This window comes from Echiichthys vipera (assembly GCF_963691815.1).
Source record: "Echiichthys vipera genome assembly, chromosome: 12".
Taxonomy (NCBI): Eukaryota; Metazoa; Chordata; class Actinopteri; order Perciformes; family Trachinidae; genus Echiichthys; species Echiichthys vipera.
In genome coordinates, this window is record NC_139837.1 from 22,820,288 (window position 1) to 22,847,967 (window position 27,680).

Genomic DNA, 27,680 nt, shown 5'->3' on the forward strand with positions numbered 1-27,680 from the left:
CACGTATATTCCTCTTCTAGCATTTTAGTTAAATGCTCACATTCTGTTTGCTAGTAGATATCATCCATTTTAATGCTCAGTACCACTTTGTCTTCCTCCCCGATCAATAACAAACACAACATTGCATCTTTAATTACTTGCAACAACTTCAAAAGCCCCATCCTTGCTCCCCCACAAACCACCTTTATACACAAACACACACACGCATACATAAAAGTCTCCACCGACCAAATTACACCACACACACACACAGAGTTGTATTGATTTCCCTGGGAGTGCATTCTCCAGCTCTATTAATGTGCTTTTATATGAAAGCATGCAGCAGGACTCTGATTCATGACTGGGTCTGGATGTCACTGTTCATTACTGAGGCCTGGGGAACCAGAGTTAACCCCCCCACCCCCAGCCACATCAGAGACTGGGTTTGAAGCTCCCCCACTGGTCATCACAACAACCATTAGTCAAAGGAGGGAAAGCCACAACTGCAGTGATGCTGTTTCTTGAGTCATTTCAAGATCATTTACAAGTAATGCTGATTCTTAACAGTATTACAAAGTTATATATAGTCTGTGTCCATAATACTGAATCAGCTGAAACAGTTGAAATGTGTTTAACATATCTGGAAGAGACAATGGGCCCAGAATAGATCCTTGAGGCACCCATAAAAAAAAGACTTTGAGATCAAAACATACAAATTTACGCCGAAAAAAAAACACTTAAGAAAGAGATATTAGAATTATCTGTATCGAAGGCTTTTGAGAGGTCTAAAAAGAATGAGAATTTCTTGTTATCCACATTTGATGTTGCTGGTACACCCGCTAGACGCCATCATTTCTGGTGAAGGGGTCTGCTTTGCGTCAGGTAAACTTTACGCTGGTTTAATTTAAACTCACGTGAAACCACAAGAGAAGATTCTGTCAAAAACAAGTCTTATCAAGTATTTTTTTGTCTATTTCTGTGCACTAAAATTCTGGTTGCTTAAAAAAGTGATCAAATCTGACATTGCAGTAAGAAAATTTCAACCTGATTTCAAGATAATTCAACACATTTCAAGAATTTTCTACATGAGGGCCAGTATCTTTAAATAAGACAGAATAAAGCGAACAGCAATACTAGAATCAAAGAAAAAGGTTGATTGGAAACTGGTCGAAATGTTCTCACTGCAATGTCAGACTCAGCGTGTGAAGCTTTAGATTAAACCAGCAGGTTTCTTTTGCAGCGTGGTGAAGGTGAAGGTGCTTGGGTGTTTTCAAGTGTTGGTGTCGGTGCTGTCAGCTGAAGAAGGCTGACTCCTTCAAACCCTCACTTCTGTCCTTTCCTACAGGGTGTACTTTGGTGTTTCCTCTAAGAAGCTTTTGGGTTCACAATATCTCTTCTCTTCCCTCTCTTTCTTTTCTCCCCCCTCTCATCCTCCACAGACGGCTGGTATTAACACTACAGATAAGGAGCTAGAGATTCTCTTCTTGACCAATGTGTCTTTTGAGGATGCGGGCGAGTACACTTGTCTGGCAGGGAACTCTATCGGCTTTGCTTACCACTCTGCCTGGCTGACGGTGCTTCCAGGTATATTCCTGTTCTCTCTGTGGGTCTTTGGACTGTTGTCGTCCATTTCCTCCACCTCACATGTTATGAACTACTGTACTTTTTTTTGTTTTGCATAGTTGCACAATCTCCTGCCTTCATTTTTACAACTAATTATCGTATAGTATCATTGATTGTTACTTGTTAACACGTTTTGAACGTGCTGCGACTGAGTCATCACCTCTTTTAATTGAACAAGCCAAACATGCAATCTAGCCTCCATTGAAAGAAGTTTTTTAATCAGAGCAGATCTTCTGTTTCAATCCTCAAGGCTATGAGGCAATTTAAAGACATATTTGTGCTAGGTGTTTAACACAATAATTTCCTCCCTGGGGATAAGCACAGGTGCAATTACCTGCTGCAGGATAAAACTAAAAGCTGATTACTTTCTGATCTGTTTCTCTTATGATTTAAAGATGTTATTCCATAGAAACCAGCTTACAAGAGCCTGTTCAGGTATAATGTGCTACTGAGCAAAGCAATATTTCTTTGCAATTATTAAGAAGGAGTCTTTTGGTTGAGATATGTATGAAAATGTATTGATGAAGTATAAAAATGAGCTTGACTGACGTCCTTTGTCTGTGACCTCCTCCTCCCAAAGCAGTGAACCCGGAGAAGGAGGACTACTACGCCTACATCCTCATTGCCGTGACGGGCTGCGTGCTCTTCATCCTCGCCGTGGTCATCGCGGTCCTTTGCCACATGAGGACGACTACGCAGAAGACACTGCCCACCCCGCCTGTGCAGAAGCTGTCAAAGTTCCCCCTCAAGAGACAGGTAACAGAAAGTAGATACAAGATTCGTATGAACACTTTTCCCTCTTTTTCTCTCTACCTGTCTGGTGAGTTTAGCTTTTAGTATATGTACAATAAATTTGGTCCAACATTATGCAGATGATGTAGTCGAAATTATGTAGGAATGTGGGTTTTCCTTCCCACAAAATTATGTTGAAAACATTATATAACTTAATGTTAAATTAGATTTTTGCCATCCATTTCTTTAATTCATGAACATTTCAGTAAGCTCAGTTGGCTTTAGAGATATTGCTCACATGTTAGGATCCACATAAGTATATACTTATATAGAGTATAAATAAAGTAGGTAATAAATAAAGAAGGTTATTGTACATCTATATTGTGGATCTCTGACTGTCCTGCCGTGTTGATGACATTGTACGCTGGATGCTGGAAGGCATCACACTGGTGACATGTGTTCACATTTATCTTGGAGCAGATTCAGCACAGAGATATTTATGCCCTCCTGTGACTGTCAGTGTTAGTTTTAGATTTCACTCTCTGTAACGCACACTCGCCACTCAACTGTTTGGAGAGAAACATAAAGTGGAGCAGCTGCATTGCCACAGCCTGCAGTCTGCACAACTCTTCATGTCATTGTCTCTCAGGGCCCATGTTCAAGTCCGAGTCAAAGCCAAGACCAAGTTCAAACAATGCAGAACAAGGACGAGATGAAGTGCAACACACTGACAAAAAGTCTCAAGGATTATAGGAAGAGTTTGACACTTTGGGGAATGCAGAAGATTGATACGTCTCATATGTGTTGGGTAAAAACATTGAAAGGTTGGTTTATAATTCGATGTAGATCCCTGCATTCCATCTATTTAACTCATGGTGCAAAGGATTTAAGGGGTAGGAATGATGTTTTTTTCAAGATTGTTCAGGGGGATTGTGAGCTCAAGACAGGCCGGGTAAGAAAAGTTAAGTCAACATCCACATTGGCTCCAACAGGACGAGTCAGAGTCAAAACAGAACAAGAATCAGAAATGTCCAACAAGGATGTAAGAAAATATCGATACGCTTGAGTGTCGAGATACTATGTCTTATGATGCTGTATCAATTCTTAAATCACGTATTGATTTTTAATCGATACTATGACAGTTTTCTTAAAATCTTATCGGATTAAAACTATCGCAATATATTGCCTTGCTTACATAGCGCAATATATCAAATTGTAACCCCTGTATCATGCTCAGGGAAAAAGGCTTTCTACAAACCTTTTGTAAGCTTTCCTCCTCCACACTGATTAATTAACCTTTACCTTCTAGCTGAGCTTCTATTTCCAGACCCAGGATTTCTTCCATTATTGTGATTGCACTGCAGATGCAAATGCTCATCCGAACATGTAAAATGCAGATGAGTTTATCCACCCAGCCCCACCCTGCTGGACTCCCACAGCCGCTGTGTGGTTGTTCTGTGCGAGCTCCAGCTTTCCAGCTTCGTAATTGAAAGGTTGTGCTCCTTTTTAAAATGCAAAAAGATGCATTTTTAGAAAGGAAAACTATTACTTGAAAGTCATAATTCAGTTCATGGAAAACATGACTGTCGAAACCAAAATTAGGATTTATCTGGAAAGTTTGTAAAATGATGCATTTTTCTAATTATTCCTTGTTACATAAAAGCAGCCTTGTGAGGTTATATTAGTTAGAAACCTCTTCTTCTGTCTTTTTTTTTTAAAGATGCTCTAATTGTAGCCTCTTAGTCTTTTCTATTCTGCTACCTTCATATACATGCTCTTATAAGGCAGTGCAGGGAAGATCTTATTGCATTTTTCTGTAATCTTTGCTTCGTTTTTGTAAAGCTAATCTCCCGGTTCTCTTCTTTCTTTTTCATAACTCTGAGTAAATCTCCGATAAACCCCCTGGCATGTTCTATCAGATATTACTTTTCATGCCTCAGAAAAATTGTGGTTGGGGCTGTTTTTTTTTAAGCTTCACAGCATTTTTCTCATTTTCCTCCGGTGGAGAAGTTTAGGAGGGAAGTCTGGTAAGTGGACATGTTTGTTTGAGGACCCCACCTGAAGGGGGCCGAGCTGGCAGCCTCTGACACAAACACATTTGTCAAAAGCAGTGCCGGGGCCATCGGCTCCCTCGCAGCACTCAGATAAATGGTGGGAGGATGTCGAGCTCTCCGGGCTCGGTGGCAGGACCGCCAGTCTAGAAATGGAGCTGATGGATAGAGACGTCCATCCCACCTCACCACACACTCGCCCGGCTCTGCTCCCTCCTCCATTCGTCTTTGTTACCGCCTGCTTCCTCCTGTGCACAGCCACGGGCCGGCTGTTTGTAAAAGTCACTGCTGGTGTCAGACGTCGGGCTGTTTTTCAAAGAAAGTCTGTGCTGCTGAAGGAGCTCTGACATTGATCCTGAGACGAATGCTGTTTGTTGATAAAAAAAGCATCCCATCTTGAAGCTATTCAGTCATTTATGCAGTCTTTTGAATGTTTTTTAGATCACAAAGTTCAAACCAAGGTGGTGGCCATGAAATATTTTTATCCGTGAATTTTCCTTCACACCCTTTCTCTGCCAACCAGTTTAAACACTTGCAGCATCTTACTAGGAAATATGTATTTTAATCATGCTTTGATTTCAATTTCTGGGTTTCTCTTTGATATGACATGAATTTAGTATCTTTGGAAAGGAGAGTTCAGCAACCATTTTAAAATAAACTGACATTTTTCTTAAATTAAGACGACTTGAGCCAATTAAATCTCTCTTCCAGAAGAACATTTTCTTTTCTGTATAACTATAATCCAATTGAATATCAAAATCAAGGTTAGCGCTAAGGTCATGTTAGGCTGCCTCTCTTTCCTCCATCTTCATGTTTAAACAAACATCAACTTGTCTTTTTCAGAGTCTATAACAGTTTCTCTTTGCACCCAAGCAGGTGTCCTTGGATTCAAACTCCTCCATGAACTCCAACACCCCATTGGTCAGGATCGCCCGCCTGTCATCCAGCGACGGACCGATGCTGGCCAACGTCTCGGAGCTGGAGCTGCCCTCTGACCCAAAATGGGAGTTTCCTCGAACTCGGTAAGAAATACTAAAATAAAAAAATTACTTCCACAGATCTACATCCGTCACTGTTGTCTAAAACGCCTGTCAAAAAGAAAACCTTGGTTCGCTGTGGCTTTTTTCACGCTGCCAAGCAACATATTTCAGAGTTGACAGATGCTCCGCTGTTGTCCTTGTGCTGTGAAAACATGTGAGCTGTCAATACATCAAGGTCAACATGACATCTTCCTCCACGCTTATTATACTTAGCAATCAAGTTAGAAAGAGAGAGAGAAATCAAAAACAGCCCTTTTCACTGCTTGCATTAAAAATCGAAACGTTTGTTACTTACTTCGATTGTTACTTTTGTTTCAGGCTGACACTGGGTAAACCTCTGGGCGAGGGCTGCTTCGGGCAGGTGGTGATGGCCGAGGCCATTGGCATTGACAAGGAGAAGCCCAACAAGCCGCTCACTGTTGCTGTGAAAATGCTCAAAGGTGAGTAATTGTTGACTTTTACAGTGACAGCGGCGGTGCTGTGCATGAGATTTCCACAATGAAATCAGAAGAGTTGAATCTTCCTCTCTCTGTCTGTCTGTCTGATATCATGCCTCCTATATTCTTTGTCCTCTCCTGCTTTTATCTGTCCTCCTTGTTCACTACAATAACACTCTTTTGTCTGTCTCAGATGACGCCACGGATAAAGATTTGTCCGACCTGGTGTCAGAGATGGAGATGATGAAGATGATCGGAAAGCACAAAAACATTATCAACCTTCTTGGAGCGTGCACGCAGGACGGTGAGGCCGCAGCCCATTACAAATGGAGAGGATTAACACAATACTTAACTGTGTCCTTAGAGTGACCTTGAGCTTTGTGTTGTTGCACGCAGGTCCTCTGTACGTCCTGGTGGAATACGCCTCTAAAGGCAACCTGAGGGAGTACCTGAGGGCGCGGCGGCCACCAGGCATGGACTACTCCTTTGACACCTGCAAAATCCCTGACGAGCAGCTCACCTTCAAAGACCTGGTGTCGTGCGCCTACCAGGTCGCCCGCGGCATGGAGTACCTCGCCTCGCAGAAGGTCAGTTGGCATGATGCATAAGTGCGAATGAATGTTTTTACTCCTGAGAAAATATGGAAGTTGTAAAAGTTTTTCGGGCACGTTAGACAAGGCCAGCGAACTGTCAATTAAATGTAATAAATGTATTTGAAGTCTTTGCATTTAAAAAAAAGGTACAACCTTAAGGTATTTACACACCGGAGGCACTTTTGATTCATCTTTTTTTTTCAACCTGTTGTTTTTGTCATTACTTTTACACAGATTGTGAATATTATGACAATAAAGCAGCATTATTTTTTTGTTTTAGACATTTAAAATAGGAAGAAGACTATTATGTACCACACTGAAGCTTCGTAGTCTTAGTCAAGACAGCAAACTTTACTCTTTTCAACCTTGACAAAGGCTGCGAATACCAGATGCATTCCTTCTGTCTTACCTTTCACAATAAAATCCCTAGACTGTGTAACTGTTGAACCAATCTGGCAGACTGACCACATCACCAGTACGAATATTCAAAGGTGAACATGTTGCATTTTAATGTTGTTTATCCGCCACGCCTCCAGTGTAAAGGCCTTTAGTGTGAACAGAAGGTCCAGGAAAATTCAGAAATTGACAGATTGAAATTTACTTGATTGAGGTGTTGAAGACCTTTTTTTAGGTTTACAGGATCAAATAAGATTGATGACAGGGTTTCTGTTAAAGGCTGTAGCTACGGTAGATCCTCACTGGGATCAGGTTTTAATCAGATTTGAGGTTAGTTGATGAGTTGGACATTAGGATGAGGTTGGAGGTGATAAAGTCACACAGACGGTTAATGAAAGTCATCAGCCAACAGTGCCTCATCTACAAGTGTGAGTGTGCAATTTGTTGTGTTGAAGTTTGTGATCATCTGATGCATCTGTTCTTCCTCCCTCAGTGTATTCACAGAGACTTGGCAGCAAGAAACGTCCTTGTGACAGAGGACAACGTCATGAAGATTGCCGACTTCGGCCTCGCCAGAGATGTGCACAATATAGACTACTACAAAAAGACCACGAACGTGAGTCTCATTCTGTCTGCTTTCTTTGTCAGAAAAATGGTACTCTAACTGGCCAATCACCTCAGGCTTCAGCCTGCAGAAAGGGAAGGTATTGTGAGGCCGGAGCCATTTTGCTCAGTAATAGTGATTCTGGAGCTCTTAACGTAAAAGTAGTAGATAGAATACCGATTTTATTACAATGCTTGGATGATTACGAACTTTAGAAGAAGTTTACACTTGTGCAAAAGAAAAGAAATACACATTAGTCATATGGATGTGATGTCGGAGCAGGTAGAGGCATTCAGAGTTCAGACAATTGTACAACGCACTGAAAATGAATGTGATTTAAGATGAGACAGGCTAGCTGAAGTTGAAGGTGTCAGGACAGTCACGGCAGGACCAGGCTGTGTTTCGGTCCATGTTTTGCTGTTTGCTCTGTACAGAATGGTTATGCTGACCGAGCGGTTCTGTTGTTGCAGGGTCGTCTGCCCGTGAAATGGATGGCTCCGGAGGCTCTGTTCGACCGGGTCTACACACACCAGAGCGATGTGTAAGTTTGCACAAACTAACCGTCACATGCCAGCTGCCCGCTCACGTGGAGCTGCTGTACGCCGGAGGAATCCTGGTGTTGAAATATCGTGACTGAGCGCGTTAGCATCAAAAGCTGAGTTTGTGCGTGTGAATATGGAATCATAGCGTTCCCTTCCCAGATATCTGCCGCTCGCCATCATCTGCGCTCACTTGATAATCCTGAGCTTCTTGTGTATCAGCGGGTCCACATTCCTCGCTGTGTTTGTTCTTTAATCTCCCGACGCGACATCAGAGAGAGAAAGAAAGACAACTGACAACTTACTGTTGTTTTGTCAGTGCAAACCCAAGAACAGAAGGAGATAAGAGGGTCAGTGGATTTATCACATTTTATAAGCGTAAATCCAATCTGCCCCAGAACAGAAGCTGATAAGAGGGTCAGCGGACTTATCACAAGGTGTTCCCTCAGGGTGTTTTTTCTACAATTCAAAGGAATCTAGACCAACGCACCTTTTACGACCTGATTGCTCCTATGAGGCTGCGATCAGGAGAAGAAAGGCGAGTTTAGGAGAGGAGGTCACAAAGTCAATCTGTGTTGCTGTAGCTGACCCCCCCCAGCCAGACGCTGTGTCCCCAGAACACCCATCCAAGCCAAACACGGGCCCCTGTCAACACCGGCTCGCCGTGTGATTACACTAGACTGGGAACAAGCCGAGAGGAGAATCAGCCGCGCTCTGTTATTTCAGCAGGTCTGGATTACAGAGTCAGTCCTCCCGCCAAACCTCCTCCTCCCTTTATACAGTAGTCGCTTCGCAGCCAGTTTACTCTCACACACCCCGGGGGACACTGACTTTTGACCTGTGATGGTTTTTACTGAAATATGTTACGCTGAAATAGACAGGGGGGAACGATTAAAGTCCATTAAAACAAATCTATCACACACTCACAACCAAACGACAAGCAAACAGCAAGAAAACTGAAGACTGAATATGAACGGAAAGTTTAGCGTGCAGCAGCTCTCACGCTGCAAATTGGCATTACAGCCCTTGAAGCTTTCCAAACAGTTACTGCTCTGAAGGCAGAGCTGGCTGCGAGGACACTCAGGGAGCCATTTGAGTTGTTTTTTTATGTTTTGTGCAGAGACACAGTGTGCCTATAAGCAATTTGCATCATCGCGGTGGGATTTCAACTGACAATTTCAATAAATTTACACCTGAATTCACTTGTTAAATTCAGGGTTATTTAGTGACGATATAAGAGATTTTTTTCCCCACTGCCAATATCACTGAGGTGGGGATTTTATTTTGAACAGCTTCAGAGGCATCAGTCTATAAAAGCTGCAGAGAACAAATCTCACTACATCTTCAAGGCCACGCACTAACCTGTGGTGAGAGTAGATGAGGTGCTGGTTTATGAAAACAATATGCAGCACGAGACAAAAGCTTTTGACACTGACTCATTCACAGAAATAAAATTACTTTCCTGTAATCCAGTTATGCCATAAAACAGTTTATTTTTGACTTTTCATATGATAAATGATAACATATTTTGGGTGATCCAAAGAGTCTTTGTGTCCAAATTTGATCCTAGAGTTTACAAAGCTCCTGACTCTTGTTCCAGATGCACTTTGAGATGCAGCTTTCCCGCCTTGGCAGAAAACAATCCTCAAGATTTTGGGGGTTAGTTTTGCATGAATCTGGTCAAATTTGAGTATAGTTAATATGCAACAGCTATCTGCAGCTTCAATCCGCAAACACCAGTGTTCTATCAGTCTTAAAGAAACCTAATGAGAACATATCTTCCAAACACGGAGCGTCTAATGTTTTCACTGATGTTTTCCTTCATTCTCATTCTATTCTTGCAGCAATGAAAAAATGAAGTGTTTACGCCTGATTCCCTGTTGATATTAGCCGCCCTAATAGCTTGTGAAAATTCATTCTCGACAACTAGCAGTGAACATAAACAGCCCGAGTGTGCGGTCCTGAACCCGCGCTGACCCAAGCGTTCAGAACACAATAATGATAATGAGTTCACTTCTCTGGACAGCTTTTCTCAACGTACAACATTTTCTACCTCTGAAAATTGTCTGTCTTTCACCACAGTCCTCTGTCTCATGTCCACTCTCTGTGTTTGGACGGAGGGCATGCCGGCTCGGCCAGCAGCGGCTGTTTTCCAGTCTCTGGACCGGAGCGTGGATAATTAGATTAAGCCCGCTGTGCGCCCACAGTGGGAGGAGGGGTCTGATTCTGATTTACTGGACAAAACTGCAGGATAATAGTACACTGGGTTAATAGAGCGCCATTATCTCATTACGGTCCCTCATTTTTTAGCCATTTAGGAATAATGCAGCAGTTCACTGGAGCTGCTGCCACAGACAAAGAAAAAGAGAGGAGGTTAGAGGTACAACAGCTGGACTGCAACTGTACATACACTATATACTATAATCAGGTCTTCTGTTCAGGTTTCGGGCTCACTTTAGCTCAGGGCTTTTTGGAAACATTGTGGTGTTCATGATACATTATGTGTCAAAAGATTTCTTTCACACTCAACTGAGCCATCAAAAACAGTGTAAAGATGATTAAATCTCTTTTAGTAGGCGTGCGTAATCCTTTTTTTGAGCTGGCGCGACCAGATCAAGGTGCTCCAGAATGATGGTGCTTTATTAAAAGGTTTCACAAAGACACTCGGTGGATTTAAAACAAGACAAAGAGACGTAGTTTGTTTTTTTCCCGCATTAGGCTTCAAGCTCACGCTGGCCCATTTTCAAAGGATGCTGACTGTGATGTTTTTATTTAACTGGTTCTATTGTAAGGTTGCAACATACCGACATACATACCGGTGCTGTTTGATTCTGAGGTTTCATGTGATTCGTGATTGCATCCACCTCTTAATGGAGCTAAGTCGGGCTAGAACACCTGCATTTGAATGCACTGATGAAGGCTGCGTAACTGAAACCCTTTTTTTTTATTAAAAAATAATTAAATTAAAAACAAAATAATCAAGTAAACTTACTGAATAATATATTTCTGAGTGCAGCCCTCTCTTCTTTAGATGGTAAGATGATAAAAGACATATAAATGCTAATACGCCGCTGACATAATTGCAATGTTTTTATGTGTTCAGTTGAGTTTGCAGCTACAAGCGTGTATTCATTTTTTTAGATTTCAATGTTGCATCAGTGCAAATTATCCCTTATAGTTACTATCTTCTTCCTCTGTGGCATGGAGCTCCGTTGTTGTTCAAAAGCTATTAAAAACACATCAGTCTGCTGCCTCAGATACTAACTAGAGCACCAAATGTGGATTAATTCGCCGCTAAAAATAGTCTCCCCCATCTCCCCAAATGAATGGACCTTTTATTGAAAAGGAAACAATATATTTTTTTAAGGTTCATATCTTCATTTGGGCTTGAAGAAGTTAAAAAATGTAAATATTTTTTCATTCAGCTCAGCGGTGCGTCTCTTAACAAAGCGACCTGTCCTCCGTTTCTGATGAGTTTGAGTCTTAACTTGTCTCCTTCTGATTTGAGGGGACAAGATGTTGATTTTATTGCAATTATTGACTGACTGTCCCACACAATCACAATGTCAAATTGATTCTCAAATTGAGTGCAGTAAACATTAGTTCGGATCAATATTTCCCCAACCAGATTAATAGGTTTATCTGAGCAACTCAAGCCGCCTGACTGCTTCAGGCCACGACCTCTGTCATTTGATCTCTAATCTGTATTCATTGTTTGTGTGTGTGTGTGTTTGCGCTCAGGTGGTCCTATGGGGTGTTGTTGTGGGAGATCTTCACCCTGGGAGGCTCGCCGTACCCAGGAATCCCAGTAGAAGAACTCTTTAAGCTGCTGAAGGAGGGACATCGGATGGACAAACCTGCCAACTGCACCCATGAACTGTAGGTGTCTTTTATGTAAATGCTACCGTAAAGTTTAGAACATAATGAAACAGCTCTAAAGGCTATGGACGGATGCAAAGAAAATGCAGAAAATTGGCCTTTCTCCTTTCTGTACTCATATCCAGTTGAACAATCAGTTTTAATTCAGAAGAAAAACATCAAGACTTTAATGAAGTCAAAAGTTGTTCAAAAACTTTGAGAGATCCATAGATCATCATACACGAGAAACTCATTTGGGTTTTTACTCCATTCCTGTGGTCGTCAAAGAGCTCCTCCATCACTGCAGACTGTGGTAATGAGTGTCTTCATGCAGCTGGAAACACAACAAATGAAAGTGAAAACTGGTAAAAACCAAAAAGGATGAGCCTTTACTTTGCTTTAACCTAAATTACAGACCATTACCATCCAGCTGCAGATCAAAACTCACTGGAAACCGTCCATCTGAGATCTGAGAACACTTGTTGTCGATTTATATTTTCATTTTCATGGATGATGCAGAGAAATGAAACCTTGATGTGTGTGTGTGTGTGTGTGGTTTCTTTCCAGGTACATGATCATGAGGGAGTGCTGGCATGCAGTTCCGTCACAGAGACCAACATTCAGACAGCTGGTAGAAGATCACGACCGGGTTTTATCAATGACCTCCACCGATGTAAGCCTCCCTGCACACTTATAAAACTGAAAAACGCAAAACGTTACCTTTCAGTTCCACCTTTTCACTTCATGAAGCCTGATCTGACATGAAAACATGCTTCTTTAAGTTGGAGCATTTAAAGTTTCAGGGCAACTTTATTAAATAAGGTCGCAAGTCGCCCCACATCATTCAATTGGATACATACACGGTTACAGGGTTGAGGTGGTGTATTGGTTTCATGGTTTAAGGTATGAAAATTGATGATTATCATAGCATTTCAATTTGCTTATCTACATTATTGAAAAAAAAAATTTCATCTATTGCCAAAAGGGAGACTTTTTACACGTACTTCCATTAAAAAAGATGGTTTCAAGTTTGAGTTATAACCAATAATAATAATGATTATTGTGTAATATCGTATACTGATATATTCTGAGATGGTTATCATACCCTGAAAATCTCATACCGTTGCAACCCTAATACAGCGCCACGTTCAAGATGAGTCATCAAAAATATATTACATAAAAACTGTATCAAAAATGTTGTTTAAAAATATATATATGTATATAACGCAAGATGGGAAATGTATTATGTTGAAGAAGAAGAAGAAGAAGAATGTCACTGTGTCTTTAAAGTTTTATGTATTTGCACAGTCAAACAAGTCCATGGACTATAGTAATAATATATATACATATATAATGTCCAACAATATTGCCAGTGTTAAATAAATGGTGTAAGAAAGAAACACATTAAAATACAATCGTGTCCTGTTGAACAAACTAAACATGTAAATGAAAATACAGTCAAACTGCAGAAGTCCTCACTGTATTCACGTGACCACAGAAGGGCTTTGACTGTGACACCCCCCGTCTAACCCTCTGACCTCTCATCTGACAGGAGTACCTGGACCTGGCGGTGCCCTTCGAGCAGTACTCGCCCACCTGTCAGGACTCCAACAGCACCTGCTCCTCAGGAGACGACTCGGTGTTCGCCCACGACCCGCTGCCTGACGAGCCCTGTCTTCCCAAACAGCTCCCCAGTAACGGGGTGATTAGGACATAAAACCTGAGCTGGAGGGGGGTAGGTTTGGACTTTAACCTCCTCTTAACAAACTCAGTGACTCCTCAAGATATGGAAATGGAAACTCAGCATGCAATACTTCCACAGTGCTTCAGCTATTTCGATTCGTCTTAAACTCTTGGTCGAAATCCTCTTTCGACTGAGTGTTCTTCCTCCTCCTCCTGCTCCTCCTCCCCAAGAGACTCTTGAAACATTGAAGGATTATTTTTTGCCGTTGAACCATGTTTGTGTTCTTCTTTTCAGAAATGAAATTATATTTTTGTACTCGGGCCAGTCTTTTGTTATGGACAATCTGTGGGGTGAAACCATTCCGTGCCTACTGGGATTAAAAAAAAAACCTCCTGAGACTGGAAAAAAAGACAAAAAGGATACAAGAGGAGGGAGTGAAGGGCATTGGGCGGTGACTGGTTGGCGATCCAGTAGGCGAGGACCTCAGATTTTTATCCTCTCGTCTGCGCGGAGCCCTTAAATCGCGAGGAAAGTTTTGCGATCTAAAAAGAGAATCCGTTGACAAGATACCAGCAAAGCCAGAATCAACTCGATGATGGGACTCGTTCTTCCGAAGACACTCAGTAACTTTTGTTTAAGAAACAGAAAGGATTACGTGTTATGTGTTTTCTCATGAATTTGTACGCCACCGCCACGTTTTAGCACCCCGAAAAAAAACACATGATAATCATGGAACAAATTCCTCATCAAGCGTGAGGCGACGTTTCAGGGCCGTTCAGTAACTAGTACAATAAGGAGGTTGTTGTTGTTTTTTTATGTATCTAGAAAATGATTTATTGTAAATATATAAATGCAAATATGTATCATATTGCTGGTCACAGCCGTGTACTTAAAAGACAAAAAATTACATTTTTAAAGTATTGTTTTAGGATGGAAGCATTGCAATCTAGAGGACACTGTCATGAAAGTGTAACATTTAATCATTTAAAGTGATACAGAAAAGGTTTATTTGAATAATTAACGTGTATATTTGTAAAGATATTTATAGACTTAACATGTGGTTCTTAAGTTTGAGAGGTCTAGTTTAGATTTAGTACTGTACGCAAAGATTTTTATTTCTTTTTTTTTTGTAACTTATTTTACAACAGAACTGCAATGTTAAGACTCCTCTGGTTTTTGATCCATCTGTTTTCTTTTTTGTTTGTTTACAGTTTTTTTTTTTTTTAAAGAAAACAAAAGAATGTATGACAGACGTAAAGATGATTTTTGAGAGAGAGTGCGATCCGACCGCCGGAGGAAGACTGGTGAGCTGAAGGCTCCCCGCTGAAGGGAAGCCCAATGTTTCCGCTGAGTTCAGATTCTGTTTTTTTTTTTGAAAGTTGACGTTTGCAATATCAAAGCAACAATGTACTCTTGCTGGGCAAGAAATAGCAGCGCTTGGAAATGTGTACAGAGAGTACTTACAGTGAAGACGTACTGAACATCAACAACTAGCTGTGAATCATAAAGACCCTTCAGAGAACAGAGAGCAGCCGTTTAAGAGAAAAATCCTCCTATTGAAAAACTTTCACTGTTCACGCGCTAGTGTTCCATACAATCCAGGATTCACTACATTTCCCAGAATGCTTTTCAGCAGTTTTTAGAGAAGATGCTTAAATTGTGGCAGAGAAAAACTATGTGAAAACATGCAAGAGAACTAGTGTTAGCAGTAGATTTTTAAGAGCAAACGAACAAAAGATTAGTGAAGCTGCTTTGCTTACATTTACTCTGCGCTAAGCTGCAATGCATTCTGGGGTAAGTAGTGTGTAAACAGTGTGTTCCCTTTCTTTAAAACAGCGACCGGGACACCAAAGGGTCCTGACAAAACGTCCGTATGTGACGAGTTGGGATGATTCTGAGCTTTCACACAAACATCTGACATTTACCTTTAAAAACAAAAATAAATTAGATAAGAAAAAGACCCCAAAATTCCAAATATATCACCATTTGAAAAGTGTTAAAGCATGTATAGGTGGATATTTTCTTTTAAAGGTCGCTCTAAAGGCTTCAAACTTATATTGTAACGAAAAGGTCACAGGGTCGATGATAATAAAAAAGAAAGCTGCACACGGTGTCAAAGTGCCCTTGAGCAAGACACTCAGCACTCGTATGCACACTCATGGATTAAAAGCATCAGCTTGAAGGCAGAAGTGTAAAGCTGTTATGTCCTTTTGTGCTCGATTGTTGCTAATAAACCTGCCCAGATGCTTGAGATTTCATCGCTGCTCTCTAAGTATTAATACTGAAATGAAGGCATGCTGTGCAACTTTAAAATCACACAGCACAAAAAAATGATATATATATATATTTATATATATATATATATATATGTTTGTTAAAGGAGACTCTGAAGTGTGTGGTGGATCTTTAGCTGAAAAAGTGCCAAATTAGTCTTAAAAGTCTATTTCACCGACTTCTCCGGATCTCTGAACCAAATGCTGCACGGTCGAATGTAGGCGGGCGGGAGGTTATGTGTGCAGAGAAGGATCATGGGATTGCCAAATGGATATCTGCTCCAGCTGACCCCTTCCAAAAAAAAGCGTAAGGGTTGAAATGTTTACAGAGTCGGTTTTTTAGCAAAGTCACAAAAGGGAAAGCGACGTTAAAGTGGAATCAAAGGGTTCAGAAACACAATTCACTCGCTGCTAAATGGAAAACCGGTGGTAACACTTTACTGTGCAACGGCCTTGTTCCAGTGTGTGAGCTGACTTTATGTTGAGACATTTAGTGTTATCAGTACTTATTGAAATCCTCCCCGATATTTAAAGTACTTAAACAAGTGAAAATCTGTATTTAATTCTATCACTACACTGGGAGATTTTTATGTTTGTTGTTTTTAAGCACCAAATTATGTACTTTTTTCATGGGTTCATGCACAGAAAAAAGGCCTTTGTAAAGTGAAACCAGTTACACCCAGTTATTATTATTTCTGTTTTGAGGAGTTTTGGCCCTGAATCTTTGAAGTGTCTGGAATAATTTAGCGAACAAAAAAGGAGATGAATTGATTCATATTGATCACATTTTGAATGTATAATTGCAAAGGAAAACATAAAAATAAAAGCAGCAGTTGTCACATGAAGCAGGCTATGTAAGTATTAGCCTCTTCCTTTTTTTGGGGAGTGAACAAGACGGACAAAAAGGCACTTGTGTAAAGGTTGGATGGATCTAATGAAACGGTGTTTTGTTTTATTTATTCTTCCATGCTGGGTAAAAGCTTTCCCTGTGGTGAGAGTATTTTTATTCATAGCTATCTGCTTTTCAGTGTTGTTTTTCATTAAAGAGCCAGAAGATGATGAAAACGATGGAGAGTAGTCATTTTACTAGATACTGATCCCCCTGCCCACCCATCAGGCTTAATTTATCCTTTATTTTTATCCGAATGCCCTCCCTGGTTATTTACTCTGATTCTGACGGCTCATGTTTTTAACATGTGTTTGTTTATGGCAACAAAAGTAAAACACTGCTTCCAAAATGCTGGATATCCATAATGAAAGGAAAAATGGCAACTAAGGACTGAATATGTTGACTTCCTTCTGTTTTTTTTAGTCCCACTTTGGATGCTGATACATTCTGGTTGCTGTCGTATGAAAAAACGCCATGACATCTCTAGGGTGTTATAAAGTTGAACTGAAATTTAAATTTTCCAAATAGTGTGTGTGAGGAAATACAGTATAATCTGAAGCGTGGGTTTTCAGCACAGGAGATATGGAAAAAGATCATAAATCCTGCTTTGAAATCATCGAAACTCCAGAACTTGAATAACAGAGAACAACAACATTTTTAGGTTTTCTTGAATATCAATGTGATCCAGTGACAGTTGTCTGTACACACATGGGTACATTACGAACAAGAACTGTTAACAGATCATTCAGCAATGTTTTGATAGTGTGAATTTGTCAAAATGTGAAGACTAACCAGCTTCTGGGGAGGTGTTTCCCCTGGCAATGGTCGACTTGACATTTGAGGGCCAGTGTTGCTAAGATACAGTTACAGTAGTGAGCCTACTGACAGACCTACATAATGTAACGTTGGTTGTGTACCGTTAGCGATTTAAGACATCAGTCCCTTTTACAACATGAAAATGTGGCTGATAAGTTTGTTTAATGCTCACAAAGTGCTAGCTTGCAAGCTAATTAGCCTAGCTTGCTAACATTAGCAATGATTCGCACTGGACGTTACTTTTTGTTCGTATTATTTCAAGATAAAGATTTAAAGACAGCAACAACACAGGATACAGTTTTATTCCACAAATTTGTGTTTCCTTTGAGTTCTGATGATTTATTGTAAAGCCAGCTCTAATGCAAAACTATAAGCCTGAGACAGATGTGTGTTGCTCAACAGACGCACGTTAAAAACAAGATGCTTTTAAGAGTCAACATGTTTCCGTTGCGATTGAATGCGTAAACGGCAGCGGCCTCAGCAGGGAGGGGCTCTTACTGTATGTACAGACACTCACGGGCCTATAAACACCTGTCGTCTCCACTCTGACTGACTTATTTATTCTCTTTTCTGCTCAACAAAAAGAAAATCAGACATCAAAACTATACTCTATTTTCGTTTATTTTATTTAAATGTTTCCAGGTTGGAATGGTTCACAGTATGGTTCCATCACATTATTACTTTTATCACGCAGTTCTAACCCGACAATGTTAGCCCAGATTAATTTATAGCTTTGAAATATGCTTTTGCTGATGTACATGCGTAGAGTTTTATGTAGCTGTGTGAGCTATTTTATAAGAATCTTAGAGAGGAAATGATTTTCATATGCAGTTTGTTTTCATTTTGCATTCCACATCATGTTTTTTTGTTTTTTACAACAATAGCAAGACAAAATCATGTTTGTCCGTTTAAAATTTCTTTCTTTTTGTTTCCAAACCCACGTAATTTATTTTTCCTGCCTCAGCATTCATGTTTCTAACATAGAAAGGTGGAACTAACCATTTGGCATCATGTGATTTATTTTTTTTATTTGTAATTCATAGCTTGTTTGTTGCAATGTACCTGTTTTGATCATGATGAATCCTCTGTAACATTCCACCACAACAACCCCTCTGGGCAAACATCTCCCACTGGGGAAAAAAACAACTATTTCACAACTCTCATTCTCTCTCTCTCTCTCTCTCTCTCTCTCTCTCTCTCTCTCTCTCTCTCTCTCTCTCTCTCTCTCTCTCTCTCTCTCTCTCTCTCTCTCTCTCTCTCTCTCTCCCTCTCTCTCTCTCTCTCTCTCTCTCTCTCTGTGCCTGACAAACCATGCTGTCAAAAAAGGTTTTCAATAAACATGTTATAATAGCGTTTGCTGTCATTGCTGTGTCTGTCACTGAGAATGTGCATTTGGAAAAACAAACACGTCCCACTGGCAAAAACAAGTCCAACAAACTTACAACGACTTTGTGATTCACAGTGAACATATCAGAGGTTTATGTAAATGAAATGAAACCAAAATACCGCAGTACAAACACGACAGCGAGTTTGTTTGCAGAGTGTCTCGGTTTGTTTTGTCTCCACTCTTTGTTAGCACAGACGCGGATATCGAGCCTTGTTTTCCTTCTACACAAACTAACTGTGGGCAAAATTGAAGACAAACAGAGCGTTGGACATGGACGCCACACATGGTAACAAGACCAAGAGTTTACAGCGCGCTGGCAAGTTGTGTGAGACTGTGTTCTCAGGCACAGCAGTGCTTTGAGCTAAATGCTAACATGCTGGTGTTAAGCAGGGTTAATGGTAACCATGGTAACCATCTAAAGCCATTAATGAGGCTGGACGTTACCAACCCTTTCAGCACATAACAGGAGTTTGACGCAGATTACACCCCGGTCACATAGCTGGTTTGTAATTTAGTCATAAATGACCAAGTCTATTGCCGTTCCCTGAATAAATGAAAACCTTATGGTCTGTAAAGTGTCCTGAGATAACTTTTGTTATGATTTGGCACTATAAATAAAATTGAATGGAATTAAATTGAATTGATGATAGAGTAAATGTCAGGGGGTTGCCAAAGTTCGGATTCATCCTCAATCATGAATGTCTGTTCAATATGAAGTGACAGTCCCACCAATAGTTGTTGAGATGTTTCAGTTTGCACCAAAGCGGTGGCGTCCTGGGGCCGTATTCACCAAACATCTTAAGGCTAAGACAAGGTCCTATCTTGCTGATTTAGGAGCTGAGATAAACTTTTTAAGATAAGTGTAAGTCACAAAGCATTTTAGAGCTAAAAATAGCTCCTAAATCTATAAAAACGTCCTCTGGAGAACTCCTAGCTCACTCAGAGTAAATAAGGAAGGACCCAACAGTCAAGATTTTGGAGAGATTAAATGATGGTGAGCTTTTAAAAAGGTATGGCTTTAATGGAGATGGCATTATGAACGTGGTAGAGTTGGTCAGGGATGCCATCACATCACCAACCAATGAAAACCACCAACATCACCGCAGATTCAAGTTGGTACAACTTTCAGTCAACCCCACCCCCTAGGCTTATCTTAGGAGTCCCTCCAACACCTGAGGCTTTGGGAATAGGCTTTAAATAATGACTCTGAACTAAGAGCTTTTACTGCTCCTTAGAAGAACTCTTGTGCTAAGTGCGGTCACATTAAGGCCCTTGATGACACCTGAGCCAGCTCTATTTTCCTGAATATAGTGAGCTGCAGTTTAAACCTGTAACTACCTGAAGCCCGGCTGGGCGCACAGGGTCCTCAAGGCTCTAGGGCAACCTGATCAATATTTGCCAAGAAACTTCTCTTTAGCCTAGCTCATATTAATTAAGTAGCTTTATTCAAAGTAGATCCAATGAAAGGCACTTCAAATCATTTTTAATCAATTTTAATTATCATTTTTATCAAACTCTAGACTGAAAAAGTGAATAATCATGAATTTCCCCCATTGTCAAACTATTGTCGAGAGTTGAAATCTGATTTTAGCAGAGAGATTTCTTGGTCATGCTGTCAGCCCTTAACTGGGACTCTAAATGCTCATGTGTATGCATATTTGCATGCAATGATTTGATCACTTGTGCATGCACATGAACATGGTTTTAATTCATTGATTTGTAGTACCTAATTTCAAAGGGTGAATTTATTAAAAATGTGGAAAAATCCACATAATTACCTTAAGACATGCATATGAAGGATTCAGTGAGGGAAAAGTAAACTGGATGTAGATTTCAGTAGACGAGCTACAGCTCTAAATCAGAGCAGTATTCTCCTTTAAATTGCAGCAGGAAATGCAGGCAGCACACATTTCTGCCCCCAGTTCCTGTTGATTCTGTCACACAGTGAACAAATTAGCCTCTCATAGCATCTTAACTGCTCTTTAATCACGGAAAAGTCTTTGCCCCTCTGTCTTTGTTTGCTGAGTACAGTTCCACGCCCTCCCTCGCCGCCTTGCTGGCTGCGACTCAGTAAACGGCTGGTAGGAGGGGAAGGCGCAGGCTGACAGGCAGGGGAGGGCGGGGGGATTTGTGGGGTAACTGAAGCCACTCGGCCCCGGGTGGGAGGGCAAAGCTGGACAGTGACAGAGGGAGAGAGAGGGCTCTATGTATTCAGGCTTTTGGCCCTCAGCCCGTCTCAAGTGTGTCCTGAGGGGAACATCCTGCCCCTCGTTGGAACTTCCTCGGCCGACTGAAGTGGCCCATTCACGGAGGTCTTGTGAGGGGGGCTTGTTTTCGCTGCTAAATGGATGTTTCTGTTTCAGAGGTGTTTGCGCTAGTGGACGCTTTCCATTCCTCCTCCTCCTCTTCTCTCCATTCCCTCTTTTTCTCCTTTCTCCCCCAATCTTCCTCCCCACTCCCCTCTTTGCTAACCATTGGCTGCTGGTCATCAAACCCACTCTCCCTCTTTAGGCTGCTGTGCGACCTTTAAACCACCTTTCACCCCGCTGACCAGAGGAGGAGTAGGTGTGGCTTTAAGTGATGGGTAATGGTGGAGATCCCCCAACTCTGTCAAACCAACTGAAAGACACGTCAGAAGCTGGTGCTTGGTCTTGGCTCAACTGTTTTCAACATGGCGGCTGGGTCACAAATGTTCTCATTTTACGGGTAAACAGCACACTACTATACGTTTCTAAAAACATTAAAAGCGAGAAATATGCACTACAGCAACAGAATATTACTTCAGATTTGATCAAAGCTGCCTAGACAGTTTGATAGTTTGTGAGCTTGGTTCGTTGCAGTCCTAGACTGACCCCGTTTGCATAAAGCAGAGATCTCATCGTGTTTGTGCAGATTCAGATATGTTGAATGGCCAGTCAACTTGCTGTGCTGTATCCATCATGCAACGGAAGGATGGATCTCCTGCTCTCCATGGAAAGCAAATGTGATCTGTGACTTCATCTACGTCACCAGATTTGGTGGATCTTCATCTGAGTGATAGTTAGAGTTTGGGGGGGGGGGGGCAATTTACAACAAGTGAGGGTGATAAACAGGCAGAAAATTCATTCTGAATCTGAATGCTTTTTCTATAAAACTCTTTACAGCAAAGAGGAAAAATGTGAAGCCTGTTAATCAAGCTGCTGCACTTCTTTTTCAGCTCACCAATGTCAACAATGCATAATTTTTCAAATGTGATGAGAAACACACTAAATGAATATGACACTGTGCCCTTCAAGAATGTGCAAGCAAACATAACTTCTCTCAGATTCTGTTGTCTGGTCAATGTACTCTTTGTAAGTCGGTGTCTCAAAAGATTTGAGGTTTAGGAAAGAAGAGAACCATCATTCTAAACCATTACTCTCCGACTGTGAGTGCATGTTTCTGTAGATCAAGACCAACAGAGAGGCCACGCTGCTCTCAGGAATCAATACTGTGTTCCTGCTGTAGAGAAAGCTGCAGTTCCAGGATTTGTACGATCCTAGTTACCGAACTAGACTGGCATATGGGTGTTGCTATTACCGTTAGCTATGAAGGGTTAAGTTTATTATTAGGTTAAAAGACAGTAATCTTGCACTCGGATAGGCTTGTTTGTAAAATACCTTTTGTGTCTGTGGCAATTATCAGACCTTACTGTAAAATTAAAGGTTGAATATGGAGAATGAGCAGAACACCACTATCTAGTGTCTTAAGATCGTAGTTGCAACAACAAAAAATAATTCCAGCAGTCAGGTTGCCATGTTCGTTGCCCAGTAGCCTACAGGAGACTTGAAACCATCCCCTCCGGCAAATTGTAAAAAGTATCGCAGAGGAGTTTGACCGACAGTTACCGTTAGTCGTTACCTGGTACTGCTAAAACAATTAATGTCGTTGAACTCCTTTATCTCAGTCCATGGAGTGAATGCTTGGCCTATATTGTCTCTGGTTTTTGCCCATCTCGGTCACTCAGCAGCTGGATTGGCAAACTCCATTTCACCCAGTGCCAGCCTACAGTAACTGCACCCAACAACAGACAACCCTGGCAACCCGCAATGCCGGCCGCTATTGGATCGTACCATGCAAACAGAAAGTCATTGTAGAACCAATCAGTAAAAGATTAAAATATTAATTCAGACTAAATATATTTTATATGGAAAAGCAATACTTTCATTCTGTACTCCTCAAAGCGAGTGTACCCCTCTTGATTGAGTAATCAGCAGCATGGAGCACACCTGGGCCAGGTGGAAGTGAACACAAACAGAAAGGCGTAGCTCAAAGTGTAGTGCGTTTATGGACCATGTTTCAGCCCTTAGAGCCAGGCTGTGACAAACTGTAAAAAAGTCAACAAACTCACACTCATGCTCGCAGATGAGCTCTCTTGTTGTCACCTGAGCCTTGCCATGAAAGTTGTAGTGGTCCATCAGGAGTCTCTGAGTTTCAGAAAATAAAAAAGGAAAGTTCTAAAAGATCTGCAGTATTATTTACGTATATACTGTCTTTCTGATGATGTGCTCCTGGACTGAAGAGGAAAGAAGTAACCGAAGAGCAGAAACCGACCCATGAGGAAAGCTTTCTAGAAGATTCTCATGACTCCAACCAGGCCGAGCTGAGGGGCCTCACTCGCTGAAAAGCTCAGCCATTTTTATCACCGTCTGGCTTCATGTGCTGCCAAGAAGCACTTTAATTGTTTCCCATTCAGTCAAAGCCACAAAGCTTCAAGCGCTCCAGTATATACAAACTATCGGCCCTGTTTTTTCGTTTTTGCAGACAACTGAAAATAATTGCAAGTTTCAGCCTGGCTTTTGAAAACGCAGCTTTGTGTGTTTTTTGCACAGTTTGAAGTTATTTCGGTGAGTCAACAGTCGGAGGAAAATCAAAGATGGCTGCTCGAGTGTCCGGACTGGTTGTCTCATCTTGAGGTTTCAGTGTCTTTAATTTCACTGTGTGTGTGTGTGTGTGTGTGTGTGTGTGTGTGTGTGTGTGTGTGTGTGTGTGTGTGTGTGTGTGTGTGTGTGTGTGTGTGTGTGTGTGTGTGTGTGTGTGTGTGTGTGTGTGTGTGTGTGTGTGTGTAAGAAGTGTTTAGCGGTACCGTGAATCTATTTGTGAGCGTGGGAGTGTGTGTGTACTAAGTTCCTGAAACTGGACCTTGGTATGTTGTCACTGTAAGTGTGCCAAATCAGCGATTAACTGCGCTCGCTCTGAGACAGGCGTGTAGCTGAGTGACGTTCAGGAACAGGTGTGTGTAAAATAATCCGTTTTTCAGCGCTCCTTGGAGAACTCTGGTCTCACTGAGCGGCAGGAATAGACCTGATGATAGTTAAGGGACCAACATGGGTTTTGTTTGCTGCTTAGGTTGTGGATGCCCCTCTGACAGCGCTGTTCTTCTCGGGTGTCGGTCAGAAAGGCAACAGTTGGTTTTCCATATTATTCCTTTCAATCATTTCTTTCTCCTTCAATCGTAAAGCAGAAAAAGAAAAACACTCTTAAAATAAATAAAGATTAAATGTGTGTTTAGAAACTGTAAGTAAAACTGAGGTCTTACTGTGCAGATGTGCATTTCAGAGGGTAATAAGAAAAAAAAAACACAGGAAAGATCATCAAACTGCATCAGCAGGAAATCCATGTTTACAGTCTCGCCCACACTGTTTGATTGACAGGTGACAGTGCCATGACACCACATCAATGAGGGTTCAGTGAGACAAAATACTGTATAAAAAGACTTGACAATGACTAATGGATGCCTAAATACATGATGTACGAATTTCAAGATACTCCTCCTCTCTCGCTTTATGTTCTCAGTTTCTACTGTAACTGATTTCACAGTGTTTGTATTTCTGGACACCAGAAGTAGCACATAAACTCTTTGACTCTGCAGCCAAAAGCAGATCGTTGTCAAACTGCTGGACAAAACTTCAAAACATGAAGCGTTTGGACCTTACCCGACTGTACAAATCAGTTACACACCACCTGAAACAGTGTACAGACTATACAGACCAGCTTTTTGCTGTTTTAAGCACTGTTGGCATGGGGCAGGTGGTGTTTGTGGGGTTTTCAGTGCTTGTTTGCTAAAAGAAAAATGTCCAGCTTTTTTGTTTTTTTATGTTGGGGCTGATAAGAGCTATGAAACTGAAAACTGGAAAAACAAAATAATTGATCAGAAGAGGCCAATAAGATCAGTAGAGTTAAAGAGTTTGGTGGTCTGCAGCCAAGCCACCAGAAAAAGAATGTTGGTATTGTATGTTTCTGCAAAGTGCAAACCACAGAAACATTGACAGGAAATGTACCCTTTACGCTCAAGCCATGCATCCACCATGAGCAGAGCGCCGTCTGCATTTCTGCATTGAGTTTGTCAATGAAAATGGCCATAAATAATAGAATGTTTCTATTATAACTTTTTAAATGTCCTTTATATTTGTTTTAGACAGAAACGGTTGAGATTCTGTCCACAGAAACAAAACAGTGTTGTTCACGTCTGGTCCGTGTCCCGTGATGTAACAGCATACTTATATTAACCCATCAAAAAGAGACACCATGGGGTCCTGACAAGTGTCGGTATGTGAGGTGTTGTAGCAGTTCAGAAATGTCAAGATTCAACCTATCTGTGTTTTTCAGAAGCATACAATGCAATCATTTAAAGCTGCTGTCGGCAAGTCTGGCAGATTTAGTTGACTGAACATTAGACCATTACAACCCTCACGCCCCTCCCCCACTACCACCTAGCTCCGCTCCCTGCAAATGAGTTTGTGTCAGTGCGCGTGCACCAGATTCCTGTGAACGCGCCCGTGTCTTCTCTCATCAATAAACAGCATTGAGTACTCTTTACACGGAGGTAGGCTGGCTAACTTACTCATAGATAGCAACTGCTAACGTCATTTAGCGTATTCCTAGCTTGAGGCATGTGCCTATGATATTGTAACATGTGCGAGGGGGGATCGTTGGCATGTGCACAAACACAGCCCTGCGTAAGTGGACAGGATGATACAGGCACGGTCAAATTTTGCAAAACAAAGAACAGGATCTAGGTGCATGTAGAAGCACGTTTTTTTTTCTAAAACCGAATGTTTTATGTTGTTCTATCGGAACAGAGTGTCGGTTTCAGTAAATATGATCAAACAAATGTTGCCTACTGCAGCTTTAATTCTTGTGACCAGGCTGTGGGTTTGGCACTCTCCCCTACTCATTTGACTCAACGGTAATATGAAGGTATCACTTAAGTAACTGTTGATGTAATGCCAAGTGCTCACTACCTAACTTTCACCCTGATTTTCCGCTCGCTGACAGCTTTTAGAGCACCCTGAGAAAAGCTTCAGACTCAAATCATTGTTGGCTCGGTGCTCAGAGTTCAAGAGCTATATGTGAACTTTTCAGGTTAACAGGAGGTGGTGGACTGAGTCAGTCAATCATGAAAGAGAATAAATGTCAAAAACTCAATCTTCGAATCCTGTGTAAAGGGGCCGCGTTTGTCTTAAAGTTACAAAAAATTGTCCGATGCATCCCTCAAAAGTCCATCAAAAAGGTGTGGAGGGATGGGGGTCGCTAAGCTTCAAGTTATCCAACAACCACTTTACTTAAAATGTAAAGATAAGATAAGTTTAGCAAACCCCACTCCCCCTGACAACCCATGGTGTTTAAAACAAGCCCCATGAATTATTGGAAGAGCACTGTTTGACCCCAGTCTGCACTGCAGCAGGGTGGCTGCTCCCTTTCCCTCCTTGGTCGTCCTCCTCGGAGAGATTAGGAATACCATCGGTGGCCAGGACTCCCTCTGCCATTCCCATTTATGGAACATCTGTTCCATCTCCCTGGCCTTGTCTCTAATTGCTGGATTAGAGGGTGACGGGAAGGCCCTGGTTGTTGAGAGTTGTCTCTGAGCTGTTTTGACATGTTCACCCATGATGTGCGATCATGAGGGAAAAATGTTGGTGTAGGTCATGGTATCTGTGTTCAATAGCATTTTGCAGGATGATTCAAAGGAGAGGAGGGCACAGTGTGTTTACGATTCCCTATGGTGGTTTTCTGAAGACATCCTTGGTGAACTAAAGAGACAGAGGTCATGCAAACAAATCATAACTTGTGTGCAGCGTGAACTATAATAAGTGTCTTATGATCACATGACATTTCCATCTATAGTATTGCTTCAGCAACAAAATTTCAGACGCATGAAATTACATATTTGCTATTTAGACGACTAATTTCAAATAAGTTCAGCAGACTGAGGCCTCATGTTTGGGTTATAACCAACAGTATTGCAGCTCAGCACTCAGCAACAGATACAGTGACTCTTCATCTGACTGTGGATAATCATCTATCAGTTTTACTAACTAGATATTGAAAAGTTGTTTCATATATGCAGGATTTGCAATCAGAGACACAGCAGAGAAAACTTACCATCTGATATGCAATCATTTGAATACATTAATGCAAAACACAGAATGGGCTGTTACATAACTGTAGATACAATCTTCTATTATTTTCTTTGTTTTTTCCTTCCTGGTGCTGCAGGGAAATCACTGCATAACTAGAATCGGGTTCCTTTCTGAATCTCTCATGCTGTAGAAACATCCTGGTTGCTAATTAAGACAGAAATTGTTTGTTATATTCTGTAACATGACCGAAAGAACAAGGTCGCAGGTACAAGCGGGGGCGAAATGGGTTTTCTCAGGAGGGTTCCGTGAGGAACTCGGAGTAGAGCCGCTGCTCCTTTGCGTTTAAAGGAGCCAGTTGATGGTGGTTCGGGCATCTAGTAAGGATGCCCCCTGGACGC

The 27,680-nt window shown here is 41.3% G+C and overlaps 1 protein-coding gene across 6 annotated transcripts in view; it reads left to right on the forward strand.

The window, feature by feature from the left end:
* Positions 1-18,795, forward strand: part of fgfr3 (fibroblast growth factor receptor 3) — a 72,977-nt gene extending 54,182 nt beyond the window's left edge. For 2 of the 6 annotated variants that reach the window (XM_083924421.1, XM_083924425.1), the window contains exons 8-18: positions 1,419-1,563; positions 2,183-2,358; positions 5,259-5,407; positions 5,744-5,865; positions 6,056-6,166; positions 6,259-6,449; positions 7,345-7,467; positions 7,926-7,996; positions 11,736-11,873; positions 12,420-12,525; positions 13,405-18,795. In XM_083924421.1, the coding sequence (XP_083780547.1) occupies positions 1,419-1,563; positions 2,183-2,358; positions 5,259-5,407; positions 5,744-5,865; positions 6,056-6,166; positions 6,259-6,449; positions 7,345-7,467; positions 7,926-7,996; positions 11,736-11,873; positions 12,420-12,525; positions 13,405-13,569 (1,497 nt within the window). In that variant the 3' untranslated portion in view covers positions 13,570-18,795. The remainder of the gene's footprint in view (positions 1-1,418; positions 1,564-2,182; positions 2,359-5,258; positions 5,408-5,743; positions 5,866-6,055; positions 6,167-6,258; positions 6,450-7,344; positions 7,468-7,925; positions 7,997-11,735; positions 11,874-12,419; positions 12,526-13,404) is intronic. The other 4 variants (XM_083924422.1, XM_083924426.1, XM_083924423.1 and 1 more) reach the window with 3 other exon arrangements.
* Positions 18,796-27,680: the final 8,885 nt, after the last annotated feature.